The 15757-nt window shown below is 42.7% G+C and overlaps 1 protein-coding gene across 1 annotated transcript in view; it reads right to left on the reverse strand.

The window, feature by feature from the left end:
• The window catches only part of LOC102307382 (sodium/potassium/calcium exchanger 3), a 68043-nt gene that overhangs the window by 36106 nt on the left and 16180 nt on the right, over window positions 1-15757 (reverse strand). The window contains exon 3 of the mRNA XM_042219610.1: window positions 14528-14659. Coding sequence (XP_042075544.1) covers window positions 14528-14659 — 132 coding nt within the window. The remainder of the gene's footprint in view (window positions 1-14527; window positions 14660-15757) is intronic.

Raw genomic sequence — 15757 nt, forward strand, 5'->3', positions numbered from 1 at the left:
CAGTTAAACAAATGTATGAAGGAAGAAGCGTTTGTGCTACAAAGTTTAAAGGTCAAGTCCTACTGGAGTTATTTTTTAAAGTGCTTTTTGTTAGGAGAGCCTAAGAGCAGATAATTTATCCTTTAGTTGTGTGATTTTCTATCTTTATTATAATGGCATTAAAACATTTCATATTTTACAAACAGCCAGAAGAATAGAAGTTGTAAAATAATAACAGTAATGACAGTATAACATCCCTTCAAACTGCAAGAATCGTAAAAAGATCATCTGTGTGATGTGATATTGAGCTGATGTGAGAATAGCTCAGGGTAACAGTCCAGTGTATTCACAGCTGGCGAGAGTGGCCATCCTGTGTGCCGCCTCCTGCACGAGATACTCCACACGGAGCACGCCGCGAGCGGAGACAGACTGCTACACATGCCATCTGATCAGCTTTGTCTTTCAGCTATTCTTTGGAGAAATCTCTAAATAAAAGAGGGGAAAAAACTAACCATGTCACAGCTGGCATGAACACATATTTGTTTTCAGTTGAAGGGAATAAGATCACTGATGCGTGGCTCAATCGTCTGACAAAAAAACAAAAAAAAAGGGCTAATATTTACTGTGAAATGCACAGCCGCTCAGCTGTAGCGTAAACACAGTCATCTCTTTCAAATGCAAACAGCTCAGGGTTGTGAAGCTCTCTGTAGGAGAGCAGTGTGCTCGATCTCACTAAAACACTGAAATGTGCCTTTAACCGTTGCATCTCTGTTGTGACAGAAAAAACTGGAAGGGTGAGAACGAGAAAACATTTTTAAATGCAAAACAGATCCTTAAAATAGCTGCCTAACTTTAGCTGCTGCACCATATGACTTGGAGCAAGGCATTCTGGGAGTTTAAGTTGACTGAGGTTGGGAAGAGTGTAATGATGACACAGGACGAAGAGGAGTGACGGTCGCTGTCACCTGCTCTAATGGAATCTCGCACTCACGAGGACAACAGGCAGAGGCATCGCGGCACGAAACAACGAAATAAAGAAACAAACGATTAAAGTTTCATTCCCACCCATGGGGACACGTAAGGGCTCATCCTCCCGTACATCCCGCGTGTACGCTGAGCGCACATGGAGAGCTTGGGGCCTGTTCTGCACATGCTCAGTGGGCGACGATGATGTGGGCTGACACATCGCATGTCGTGAGCGTGGTTATTGTGCTGAGCAATGTGTGACATTTAAGGGCTCCTGCTTTTTGTCCCTTCCTGCGTTGTTTGTAGCATGAACACAGTGTCTCCACAAACATCTACACACACAAACACAGACACACACTTATATTACAGGCATGCATGGTCTGAGCATGACAAATCTTTGTATTAATAACAAATGCCTCTATATTTATTCTGCTATAGCTATGTTTTAAGTTGATGTATTTCTTGAGGATGGAATAATATCCTCACCTTAAACCTGCTGTTACAATTAAAGAATACATCCTGAAATATAATATAAGCATTAGTAAAAATCAGGCTCAACAAACAGTGATGCAGCATCACTCAGCAAGACAACGCACACTCACGAGTGAGGTTCTGCTGCATTAATAAGATAAGCTGCGTCAGGCTCTCTCTGATTTAGTTCAGCAGGTAACTGATGGATCAAACCCAAAAACAAGTTCCCTTTGCAATAATTCATCAGAGCCCATCATGAAGTGACGAGAGTTAAAAAAAACATCAGAGGTTTTACAAGCTGGGAAACAAATCACCTTTTTAGTTTTAATCTGCTGCAAAAATCACCACTGTACCATCATCCCTTACGATAAAAAGTCTGCACTGGACTGAAATAAATGATTTCTTGAAGTAAACCCAGCAGCTCGTGTTTGTTTGTTTGTTGTTACTGTCCTCTCAGATCTCAGTGATTAACTTGGCGAGTACAAAGCTGTTATTACGGTTAGAAACGATGCCAGCACAGCTGAAATGAAGCTGCAAGTCAGTCAGGACCACTATAATCAAAAGAATATTGGCTGCAGTAATTTATATTTGGCTTTGTGGGTCTGCTCTGGGACCTGCTCGTCCCAGCAGCGAGAACATTTCTGACTGAGTCTGAAGCAGCATGAATAGGAACAGCTGAGGGGGTGTAGGGTTGCAAAGTGGTTTGCAGATGTGCAGCAGCTGCAGGCAGGGTAAAGCATATCACCTGAGCCATCAGCTGACGTAGGCTGGCATTGAGATCAGCTGATTTTGCTCCTCCTCGGTTTTGAAACAGCATTTCACAAACCAATGGGTGATGTCACAGTGGCTCCGCCCACCATTTAAACTGTCTGTGGGCATATTGAAATCCACAAAGGCTTGTGATTTCATGGATGTGCTCTTGAAACTTTTTATCAGTATGTATTGTATAAAGCTGATGCAAAAAAAAAAAAAAGAAACAAGAAATCACAAGATGATGGTGTAATCTCAAAGGCGGTTTCTGTGAAGGCGCCAATTATCAGCTCTGGCACAGAAGATCTCTTCACTGAGGTGGCACCAGCTGAAAGTTTTTGGTTCCTGCGGTTTCTAAAATAGCCAAATCCAGCGTCATCCCTTCATGTCACGTCAACGAGATCAATCCGTGCAAACACGGTGCAAAGTTTGGGCATACTGACGGTGACTCACTGTTAAACAGTGTATATCACCATGGAAACACAGGCGGCCCAGCGAGCTGGTTAGGTTCAGTCTGTTTGGAGCTTACCTCCTCGTGACTCATCTCTGTGGAACAAAAATGGCAAAACTGCTGCATTTAGATCAGATGAATGAGAGCAGCGATTCAAACTCCACTCATACAGTAACTGACAACACGTACATACGAAAGGCAACAGACTCTGAGATTCAGGTTGACTCCTGTGATCAGTCACTGGAGAGGGGACACGTGTTTGCAGCTTCACCACAACCCTCGTCCTCTCTCGATAAACCTGCAGGCACCACGAGAACAACATCTGAAGAGTTTTAGTTCTGTGCTGACATTTTTCTTATGAGTGACTGGAGGAGGAGATTGTACCCACATTCCCATTACCTCAGCAGGAGGGCAGCTTAGCTTTGAATAGAAAATCTTTTCACATCTGTGGCGACACAGTACTGCATCCAAAGTTAGAGACCAATAACTTTCACATTTACACCGTCTGCACTTTTCCTTCACTTCTTGAATCTTTTTAACACTTTTTATTCATTTTTAATTACAATCTGACTCACCCGGGTTTTCTCGACAGTATATTAACATAATCAGCTGAGTGTACAGTAAATATTCTGTTGGTTGGGGGGTCTTTTATTACTCTGCTTTATTGACTGTCTTGCATTACAGATGTGTGTCACTTCATTTCCCATCGGAGGCAGATGTTATCTAATATTAAAGGTACCCTGAGGAATTTTTGTTGTAAACAAACAAAAGCTCAGATCAAGTTCACTGCTTCACGCCTGTGAGGAAGCGTGAAGGAAATCACTTTTGACAGTTTTCAGTAAACTGCTGGACACTTCGACAGGCAGAACCTCTCCGCAGTCCTGATCTCATTGACGTTTAAGTCAGTTTACATGTGGCATCTCGCGGTGTTTTACCTCCTTTACTTCAATTTATAGCACATTTCTGCCGTTAATAACACAACAGGCAGCACGGTGGATCAGTGGTTGGCACAGTTGTCTCAAAGGAAACAGGTCAAGGGTCTGAACCCTGCCAGGACGCTTCTGTGTGGACTTTGTGGTTTTTTAAACGAGCTCCGGGTTTCGATAAAAACAGGTAGAGTTTCACAAGCAGTTAAAAAAAACACAGTGAAAGCATTAGATGTGCTGTGGTCAAATTAGTCAGCTTTGCTTTGGAGGGTTTCTAACTGAGTGAAGTCACCCAGAAGCTTCTGCACGGAAGCCATCAAATTCTCTAAGTATTTAGAAACGTGCTTCAATAGCTCCTTTATTCTCTTTACTGTTATTTAGGCAACCTTTTTCCAGTCTTGTGCTGTGCAGTTCTGCTGACGCTGTGTGAATTGTGTTACTTTTGCTTTCATGTCAGCTTGAATCGGTTTGGCCATTCTACTGGACACTTTCTCTTCTTTGGACGATTATCTGAAAGTCACAGAGATGGTTCTGCAAGATCAGCAGTTTATTAGAAAGTGTACTTTATTGGTCCCCGTGGGGAAAATCCCTCTCTGCATTTAACCCATTCACTCAGTGAAGCAGTGGGCAGCCATTGGGCGCCCGGGGAGCAGTGTGTAGGGACGGTACCTTGCTCAGGGGTACCTCAGGGTAGCTGTTCAAGGGAATCGAACCCCCGACCTTCCGATCATGGGGCCGCCACTCTACCTACTGAGCTATCCCTGCCCTGAAGAGTATGAAATACAGTATGAAATACTGACCAGCTTGTCTGACACCAACAACCACAGCAATCCAGTTAAATCACCTTTCTTTCCCATTCTGATGCTCAGTTTGAAAATCACCCTCTTTCTGTCCTCTTTCAAGCCGTCTGTCTTCTCCATCTAAAATCTGAACATTGGCATTCTCAAGACAGCGACCTTTGCATCTGCATCTGAAGGATAAAGGTCACTTTTTCCAGGATGCCAATGTTCACATTTTGGATGGATAATACAGATGGCTTGAAAGAGGACTGAAAGAGGCCATCTATGTCCGCTGTGAACAACCATCCTTGAACAGAGGGCGGAGCTTACGACACAATACATCACCTTATAGGTTGAGGCAAGGTTTCACCCAAAACCTCTGCTGAGGTTTTCACACCTTGGCTGACGTGATGAGATACAATCGTTGGTGTGAAGGGACAACTCCCACTAAGGTTTAAACACCTGGAACTCTCCAGCATTTGGTTTTAGAACTGAAGAAGCTTCTCAGCTGAAACGTCTTTAAGAAACTCAAAGAAGTAGAGTCGGTTCTCTTTCCAAGCTCCTTACAGTCCTGCCTTTACATTAAATATCATGCATTCATTGTGTTTCAGTCCCAGAAAGACTAAATAAAGGCAGGGTCTTTGGTGTGCATTCACCACAAATGTGACGTGAAGTTTCGGTGCAACACATTTACATTCAAAGTCTATGCAAAGACTTTTTTTCACTGAATTGGTGCCACATGATGTCAATCTGCATCTGTGCAAGTTAAAAATATTTCATCTTGGTCCACAATGACTTCAGGCTTGGTCACAAAAGCCTGAAAGAGCAGCGATAGGACCTTTTAAACTCACTACATTTACTGCTCTATGTTATTCTGCTTTTTACTACTTTCCTTGTTACTCTGTAGATTTTAAAAATATAAATGCAAAAATATAACACACTGTATTATTATTTATAGTTAGCAGCATCTCCTTGATTACGATCATCTTGAGCTGCAACAGTCATTTATATAAATTCATTTTAACCAATTGAACAAACAGTATATTTATATGATTGTGCATCAGAATTATTTATGCTTTAGATGCATGTATAGTTGTATATTAAGTATATGCGATTTGGGGGTTTTGGATCACAGTATAGTAGATAATACTATATAGTACATAGTATAGTAAAAGTACATTTGTACTATGACTTAGGTAGAACTGTTTTACAACTTTACTTTGTTTAAACTCTTGTTCAGGCTTTTTCAAGTAACCATACGAAGGTCCGAGGCAGCACATCAGCCTTTTATCTGATGATGTCGACACTTGTGATTTTAATGATGTATTTATTTCTGACGATATATTCTGATGTCCTGTTTTTTCCCTAAACCTAACCATCAAAAATGAATGTCTAACCCTAACCCTACTCTAAGCCTAACCATAACCACGTGTAACCCCGTCACTAAAGCCACATTTTGAGTCTCAAAAATGTCTTCAAACTTATGGGGACCAGGATTTTGGTCCCCATAAGTATAATAAACTTCCAATTTTTGGGCCACATGGAGATATGACTGACACACACACAGAAACCCACACACACACACACACACACACACACACACACACACACACGTCCTTTCAATCAGCAGTTAATCTCCAGCATTTTACATGTAAGGAACCAGATACAGTTTTCACTGGCTGATGTTTCAAAGCTATGAACAGACAGGACTTTATAATCAGCTGTACATCCATCTGTTATTTATGTTTACGTGTAATCACTTCTCTTTCTTTCAGTAGGACAATAATTCAGTTTAGCTGTTTACAAATGCTTCCCTTGGTAGAGCTGAAACTGCCAGCTCTACCATTCGGGAGCCGTGGATCTGTCAGTCATCATCAAAGCCTCCTGGTCGCTTGGCATCTCTGTGTGAAGAGCTCATCCTCAGAAAAGGCAATCTGACAGATTGAAATATTCATCCCCATAAAGCAAATCAAACACCTTATCAAACACTCTCTGTTCTTTTAATCTTTTAGGTGCTGCTGTGTGGCACATACACGCCGCCTGGCTTCAAAACTGTCTCCACAGAAGTCAGTTTTTAAATTTACTGCAAACCAGGAGTCTTTGTTAGTGTCACACCAATTTAAAATGAGGGAGAAGTACTTTCTTTATTAGGGAATTCCATCCATCCATCCCAATAGTCCCACAGCGACAGCAGCTAAACATGGTATTCCTGACATCCTTTCCTCCAGCTGCTATTTCCAGGTATATTTGATGGATCCCAAGGTTTTAATAGGCCAGATGAGATCTGTAATATGCGCAGTGACTTCAGGATCTACCCCAGAGCACCAAAAACCCTTAAAAGTCTCCTGGCGTCCTGTGGATGTAAAACAGCAACACTTTAACTACAACATCAGGATTCAAGTCCAGGACTTTTTCTTATTTTCTGTTAGCTTTTATCCAAAATACCCAAACTTTAACAACTGAAGCATATCAAAGAACCAACAGCTCGGTAAGAAGTTTATTTGTACACCCAGTGTGCTGTTCAGAGCAAAACTTTACGTGGGAGCTTTGGGAGCACGACAGTAAAGAGGGATGTTCGTGGCTCAGGAAACAGCCTCAACATTGCTCAGTCGCAGTCACAACCAGCAGGATGAATCTTTAAAGGTGTGTCAAGTCGCTTTCGCTGCTGGCAAACAACCTGAGCTCTATAATTCAGCAGGAGTAAGATTTCCTCCACACGTGGCGAGCGGATGAACACAATCAAAGTGAGAGGAAAACAGCATGAAATGTAACGTTGGATGGGTTTTGTAGGTGCAGGAGCAGCAGAGTGAGGGAGAACCAGGAGGAGCTGATGTGGAGGGTAGTTTCTGCTCAGCTAATTGCTGTGATGGATTGGTCTTATTCCCCCGAGCACGGAGCTCCTGCAATAACAAGACAAGATGACTTTCCCAATCTGCACATTAGGCAGTTATGAAAGAACTTTGCCTCCATCTGCAACTGTTAATATGCAACCCACTCACAGTTATTAATGTAATTTTAACAATGGATTTCTCTGAGGAAATCACTCCTCTTTGGGTCAGTTTTGCTTTTGATTGGAGGGCTTTTGTTAGACATTAAAGGAGAAATCACTGGATTCTGCCTTGATTAATTCATCAGCTGTGTTGTGGTGATGCTTACTCAGTTACCTCTGGCACATGGGGAGGAAGCTGCAGGATGCCCACGTGAAGTGAGGGCATCCTGCAGCCCCCTGTGTATGTATGTGCACATCTGTGAACATACACGCTAAGCAAAACAGCACACCCTCTCCTCCTCGCTGCTGAATCCAGGGCCAGCACCCTCGCATTAATCAATACTATTCTTAACAGTTCATCTACACACACACAGCACATTTCTCACAGGGAAGCCCTGATTAAGTCATAGCAACCTCCTTTCCTAAAATGGAGCATTGCGTTGAAGCTGAGCTGAGCTGAGTGGAGAGGAACTTTAATAACAGCCACCGGGGAAAGACCCCTGGAGAGAGCAGTCACGTGTACGGGGTACCCAGACGCTCTGTCTAATCACACAGCCAATGCTACTGTACACAGAGATGCTCAGGGGGGTTACATTAAGCAATCTGTTTGCTAATGTGCTGCAAACTGAAGGAAAAGCTGTGGGGATGTTTTTGCATGATGAAGTGCATGTGAGCGTGCGGGTTCGTGGCCGTGAGCTTAAAACGTACATCTTTTCAGATTTACTGCGGATAATCGTTGCCCATTTACTTCTTCTAAGGTGGACTTTTCTTCTTTTCCTCTATAGGTGTAGGGGCATCAAAGTAAAATACTTTGTACTCGATGGTCTCTAAGTGGAGACCTCCTTCAATCCTGCCTGGTCTTATCCATGGTAGAGGCTACAGCTGCCTGTGTCGAGCCATATTTAATCAGAGGAGCCACACCCCAAACTTAATACTTAAATCCGGATGAATGAGCTGTTAAAAAAGTGAAGTGAGAAAGTATTTCCAGTAACCCCAAAACACTAGTTGACTAGTTGAACTCCCACTCACCCGCAAGTATCCTTGAGATGTTGAGGTTTTGAAAAAGGTGTCAATCTGGTCAGTCCACATTCCTAACCTTAACTAAGCTCTTGAGCTGTTACCAAAGAAATAGAGTGGAGATACAAGCAGAAGAAATACGCTTTGGTTATTTGGGAGGACTCTGAGTAGAACCCATATTCATCAACATCAAAAGGAGGCAATTGAGGTGTTTGGATATCTGAACGCCTCTTAGGTGAGGTGTTTCGGGCAGGGTCTCCTCTCAGCACTATGCCAGGACACACCGGAGAGATTATGTTTCTCGGCTGGTTTGGGAATGTCTTTGTGTTGCCCTAGAAGAGCTGGAAAAAGTGGCTGAGGGATGTCTGGACATCAGCTTTGACTGCTACCTTCACAACCCCATATAAGCCATTGGTTAGTAAGGTCCTGCTTACAGCATTGAGCTAAGCTTTTTTGTTGTTGTGATGTTTGGAAACCAAATGTGAAGAGAAAGAGGTCAAAGTCTTAAGCAGTAAGACGGGAGACTAGCAGAAACTCATCAGGAAATTGTTTCCGGAGGCCCTCAGATTGGAGTGAGCAGTAAACCTGGTTTCCCATAGATCCCTGCTGGCCATGAGAAAGTATTCAGGTACTTTTCAAACCAGGAAGCAATAACTCATCTTTTATATGCAGTCCATGGCCATTAAATACTTCCTCCAAAACAAGAAGCAAGTTTGAGACTAGTTTGAATCAAATAGTGACTCAGCAATGACTGGCTGTCATTATTCATGCATGGAAGGGCTGGATCTGGGCAGCAAAGTCACCAAAATGAAACACTCTTGTTTTTCATGATAAAAGGAAGGTCAGGAGCCGCACAGAGAGGGCTCGTTCTGAATAAGACTGCTCGTTCTCACCTACACAGCAAACACACAGCCACCTCTCTACAGACATTTTCTAGGCAAACTCTCCTTGATATTTTCAGAGCATGGCCAAAAAGATCAAATGGGCAAAGAAATAATTACCAAAGGTGACACATTATTCTCAAACGTTACTACCAGCCACTGGCTGTGCTTCCCTTTCTTTTTCCCCTTGACTAAAAAATGGCGTGGTGATGGAAAGAAGGCATAAACAAGTGCCTGAAATAAAAAGAAGCAGCGGGGTCCTCGTAATTAAAATCACAAAGAGAGAAGTAATGACGAGTATGATAGCTTGTTTCATGTGTGGCTGGAAGGGGAAATTAGCAAATGAGGGCCTCTCTCGCTCTCTCTCCATCATCTTTCGAGCACTTGATCAGCAGGTCTCTAATTTCAGGCAACAATCAGTCAGTGCCTCTGCCGCGCTGCATCCTCCCAGAACACAGAGCTCATGTTGGGATACTTCCTCATCAGCCAGCCTTGTACTGTACACTGTGGCAAGCTGTGGAAATAACTCACACACACACTCTGCTGTGCACAAATGCATGTGCAAGCTGCTACACGATCCCACACGAAACCAGCTGATCACTTGATTAGCCGTTTGAGTGGAAGTTAATAAAACCAGTCCCGATAGTAAATTAAAAGTTGCACAATGACATGGATGGAAACACCAGCTGCTTTTCATCCTCAGAAATGCTGAAATTTTTGCTTTTGATGTGAGACTATGTAAGTTATGAAGAGCCCAGTTTCCACCACAGGAACTTTACCCAGAGACAAGGAACTGAGTGCATTTCCATCACATTGACACGGGTCTAAATTCACTTCTTGGAAACTGTAAACCATTTTCCACAGCAGGCTGTTTTTAGTGGAGCCCAACCTATCAGGAACCAGCTTTTCCTGACCATTTGTGAGATGGATGTCTAAGTTGTAATTTGGGATAATGTTGGTGCAGCACACTAATCTCTGTTAAACAACAACAGGTTGCAAAGAGGAGCTAACATACTGTATTTTGCACCCCCGTTCACAACTTTATATTTTAATTCCAAGGAGCCAGACTTTCTTTATTTCTTAAACTGGTCCTGAACAATAGTTTTTCAGCTTTCTGAAGATCTTTACTTTAGACATTGTCTACTTTTTCACTCATTTTCACTCAACTCCTTGTACCTGACCATTTTCAGAGGATTTCAGAGGATTGAATCAGTTTTGTGTCCACACATAAACATCACAAAAAATGTCTAATTGGACAAGTGGCCTACAAAAGAAGACGCATCAAGTTTAAAAACTACCTACCACAGATCAACAATATCTGAAAGCCATCTTCTGGAGAAATAGCAGCAAATCTAGCTACTGATCCATCTACTGTTCAATAGAGACTCATCAGAAATCAATCATCAATGACAGGGTGGCTTTCAAGAAGCCATTTTTCAGGAAAGGAAACGGAGAAAAGCCGGAGGTATCCCAAATGACATAAGAACTAGACTTAAAATCAGTGGAGTGAGATTTGGTCAGGAGAGAGGTACAACAGTGACCGTCTACAGGCGTCTGTAAACACGGTGGAGGCTCTGTCACGTTGATGATGTGATCACGAAGTGATGTTGGAGATCTTTTCAAAATTAAAGGAATTGTGAACACAGAAAAGTCAGATTCTGAACCACCATGTGGTGAAAGCTGGCTGATCCCAAACACACTGACAGAAAAAAACTTCCCCAGAGCCCGGACATTAACATTATTGTGTTGAATCATCCTGACAGAAGATAAACCCGGAGAACTATTCCTGAAGACTACTAACAGAAATTACAAGAGCTGCCCAAGAGAGTTCACAGCGTGTTGAAGAAACTGCAGCACTCATTTAATATTTTCCAAGGAAATGTGAAGAAAAAGAGGTGTGTGCAGCACTGTACAAATCAAAATACTGCACAGTGCAATGCTAGGGTCTCTTCGTTAATGGTGCTATATTTGTTCTGAAGGAAAAGCAGAAAGGTAAACGGTCTTCCTGGATCAGAAGACAAACAGCAGAAAGAATGGGTGAGCAACATGAGACAGATTTCCCAGTTTGGAAGGCCTGCTAACATCTGGAGTGCTGCTTCAACTCCTTGGTAGGGCTGTCGAGATCAGTCAAGGGAGACATGGTGGTGGTGGAGTTATGGCAACATGTTCAAGCTAACTAACTAACCCTAACTCATGTGGCGCATCCCCTTACTAAGATCAAGCTGTGTTCAGATCCTGGACCGGGCTCTGTCACTATTACGACTGGCTCAGGTGTGGAGTATAACAACGGAATGAGAAGGATGTACCAAGCATTTTAAGAAAGTGCTTGGTATAAGAACTGATTAGAGACCTCACATCTGCACTGAAATCCTGTTTCCTGGGACTGTTTACCCCCCACCACCACCAGAATGCTAGGTGAGCAGTAGTTTACTGTATATGAGCTGCTTCTGATAGGCACTTGGAATCACAAACATTATCTTGAGTGGTTGTGATCACCTCCTCCTTAGTACTAAGATAGCTATGGGCTTTTTGGCCCAAGCACTGCCTGCAGATATAGTTAGTTATACTTATCTATGGGCCTTTACAGACTACTTTGAGTCATGTGTCGGGCTGGCTTACCTCATCCACAGGTCCACCCAACATGGGCCAGATGTCAGGTGTGTTGTAGCAGCCACATCTGGGCTGCAGAACAATTTTCTAATGTAACAGATTTATAAGTGCCAGAAGTGGCTAACATCAGTCTGCATTCTTCTATTCATCAAAACGTGCTGCTTTCATTTCCTAGAGTGTGAATTGACCACCGATAGTTGGCGAAGATTCTGGTTTTTCATGCTAATGCAACCATGAACTGCTAGCCTCGTGAACTCTTGAGGCCATTCGCCAGACGTCTTATCCTTCAGCAGACTATTTTCACATACATCACAGGTACAGCACGACGCCCCACCGCTAATAACATGGTGTGTCCTCTTTGGAGATTCCTTATGATTGGAAAAAACTACAGTGAACAATAATAGCAGGTCTGCAATTGGACACAAACTACAGCTTCATCCATGACAGCGTACTAAATAAGTCTCCTTCATATCCCTACTTACTATGTCACTGATCTACATAAAATACATCATAAAATACAAACATGTACTGCTTTCTATACTTCTTCTACACATCCTGCACTTTTCAAAAACACGCCAACAATTTCCACTCAGAGGTCAGATGTAGGATGACTCAACAAGTTCTCATACGAGTACGCCAAATGTGCCTTAATCCAGATTCAAGCAGAAATGACTAGAATGGTGCAAGACTTTCATAAAATAGAGGTTATTTAGCAAAAACCTTGCTGTCCTCAGGAGGAATCTGGGGGCTGAAGCCACCGGAGCGTGAGCTTTAAATTTAGCAGAGAGAGGAGAACAGCTACAGTATAATCAGCAGGAGAAGGGAATAAGTTGAACCTTGACCTCGGCTCTCTTTATAGATGACAGTGACGACCTTGAGAGGGTGAGAAAGGAGATTGATGATGGCCATTTTGCTTAACGAGCTCACCAAGGACCGCCTCACCCTCTGAAGGGAGGACAATCGTCTCCGCTCAAGGTAAGAGACAAATGTCACCTTTCTCCACATCACTTATAGCAGCACCGAACGTCTCATTTCAGTCCATTTACTTTTAAAAATAGCAACAGAGAAGCTGATGGTGAGACTACAAGGTTGCCTAAGGATGCATTACACCCACAGACTGTATATGAAAGATGGCTGTAGTCAAATTCCCATTTTTAGCATGCTGGATGCTGCAGTGTTGCACGCTTCATTAGACAGTTCATTGGATAAAAACAGTCTAAATGCTAGCCTCGTTAGAGAACATATTTCTGATATAACTAACCCGACAGGAAGCCACATGCCTGCAAAATGATTCAAAAGGCACCAACAGCACAAACACAGTCCACAGATCTGGTTCGGTGACTCCAAGTAGCTGAGGTAAAACCTAGCAGACAGCTAGCAGCTACTGCCATCTGTGTCACCATTCACCTTTCGTCAATGTTTCCATGCCTCAAACTTTTAGCTTTAGGGTAAAAAATGTATCCTTTTTTACCCTGTATGGTAAAAAAGGATAAATTATTATTAAGTGTTAAGGTCCCGTTACACAGTCCTAGAGACTGGTCAGGGACCCCCTGGAAACCACCGGCCACTAGAGAAACATGTGTATCACCTGACCAGTTGCTGGAGGTTGCTGCCAGGCTCTAACATGAAATTGGTTGCAAGGAGGTATACAGTGTCATACCAACACCCTCCTTGTGATTAGTCCTTAGTCACTAGCAGGTTGTCATGGTCACACATAGTTTGCATGAAAGCTGTCGACTTGTCCATAGACCGTATATGTGAATCACACAGATACCTGCTAATGGACAATTAAAATAGTAGAATTTCACTCATCAAAACAGGATCACAGACTTCTTGGACAGTCTGCACTGCACAAAAAGCCATTTTACTTGTCATGTTAATAAATATCTAAAAGGCACCAACATCACAAACCCTCTTCAGTGACTCCAAAAAGCAGAGTTGAAGAGTAGAAGATGGCCCCCAGCTGTCTGTGTCAACAACATCTACGCACGGGTTCATTGTGGTCTTTTAAATAGGTGAGATACAGCTGTCACAAAGTGAGAACTCAAAGCTGCTGTAAAGGAGGATTTTAACATGTGGGGTCTATGGGGACTGACCCACTGTTAGAGTCGGCCTCAAGTGGCCATTAGAGGAACTGCAGTTTTTCAGCTACTTTAGTTTCTCCAATCAGTTTAATGTGATGCCGAAAAACTAATTACAAGTGGCTGATTTCTAGCCTTGTAAAAGTGACTTGAAACTTCACAAACGAAGCATCCTCACATGTTCGACGATGACGGGACAAAAAGGTTGCCGTGGAAACAGGGATTTTTCTTCTGTCTTTTAAAATCTGCCAGGAAAAAAAAAATGTGAGGGGAAAAAGAAGGGAAAGAATGACAGAGAGTCGGTGTGAGACAGAGAGGGGAAGCTAGGTGCAGGGAGTGAGAATGAAATCTGCAGGATCCTAAAAAAATGTGACGAAGGCTGAGTGTGAAAACCGCTGAGGCAGCCAGAATGTCACCGCCTGCTGCTGCGTGCGCTCGTGGGAAATCATCTGACCTCACAATTTGGGTTACCCCACATTAGGAAGTCAAAATGTGGGGGTGGGCAGAAGGGACAGGGAGTGGTGAGGATGGTTTGGTCTCCCTCTCTTTGTTCTGGGGAAGAAGAAAGCGGGGAGAGAGGGAGGGGGGAGCGCACTTGGGTGTCCTCTTTCTTTCATCTTGTCTTACCTGGAGGAGTGCAGTTCTTTGTTCCTTTTTGTAAATCTGTCTCCTTGCTGCGGTTGTTGTCCGTGTCCTGCAGCAGCCTCCTTCCGATCCACCTCTCCTGGTCCTCGCTGCTGTGGCTGGAGACATCAAAACCTGAATGGAGACAAAAGAGAGTGATGGGAGGGTTCAGTGCAACATCCAGATACAAATTACTGAACTTTTGTCACTAAGGAAATTTAGCTGCTTCTAAAAAACCTTGAAGTTCATTGTATAATATACTGTGTAAGGTTGCTCCTCGTGCTAGTCAGACTCCAAGATGTCCATTTGACACATATTAGAAGGTGCTACAATGTAAAAATGACATATTTTTGGCAGCTGCATGCAAAAACATAAGACAGGCTTGAACATATACTGGACATGGCTGGAGGAAAAAAACGGCATAAAATGTTGATTTTGCAAAGTGAGCTCTTATAGTTTTGAAACAAGTGCACCAAAGCATCTTCATGCAGGCCATGTTGACAAATTTTAGCTTAGTGTAAAATATTTTTTTGTTACTTTTACTGTTTTCTTACATTTCATTTAACTTTTATTTCAGGTAATTAAAAAGATTCTCTCACGTTTAGCTTTAGTTTTCTAGTTTCATGTTATTTAACTATTATAACCTTGGTGTGGAGTCTGCATGGTCTCCACAGTCCACAGACACGCTTCCTGGTTAACTGATAATGCAAATTTGGGTATAGGAGTCAATGGGAGATCGTGTTGTTGTCGTGTCTGTCTCCAGTCTGTATCCTCTCTGTACCCACTTTCACTCCATTTCCAACCCATTAGCCTGGTGCTGGGAGTGAAAGTGGGGTATAAGTAGTCTTGGGTGTAACATTTCCCAAACTGTAATCACATTAAGTCTAACACATCTAGGTTCTAAATTCAAGAACCACACTGAAGTTCCAAGTCCAACACTTACATGCATTCTTTAATTATTTGCACAACAGGTGGATGGAACAAAAAAATAAAATAAAAGCTCAGTGTGGAAGAAACAAACATACAAAACTAGATTTTCAGCATCACTCGGAGACAGGATGTTTCTAATTTTAGCAATGTTGAGCAGATGGAAGAAAGCAGTCCTACATATTTGTTTAATGCGTGTGTTGATGGACATATCCTGGACTCCAAGATTCCTCACAGTGTTACTGGAGGCCAAGGTAATGCCATCCAGACACCATGTTTGTAAGATTTTAAAAGCCACGTACAAAA

The sequence above is a fragment of the Haplochromis burtoni genome, unplaced genomic scaffold (genome assembly GCF_018398535.1).
Source record: "Haplochromis burtoni strain Fernald_Lab_line unplaced genomic scaffold, NCSU_Asbu1 Contig_35, whole genome shotgun sequence".
NCBI lineage: Eukaryota > Metazoa > Chordata > Actinopteri > Cichliformes > Cichlidae > Haplochromis > Haplochromis burtoni.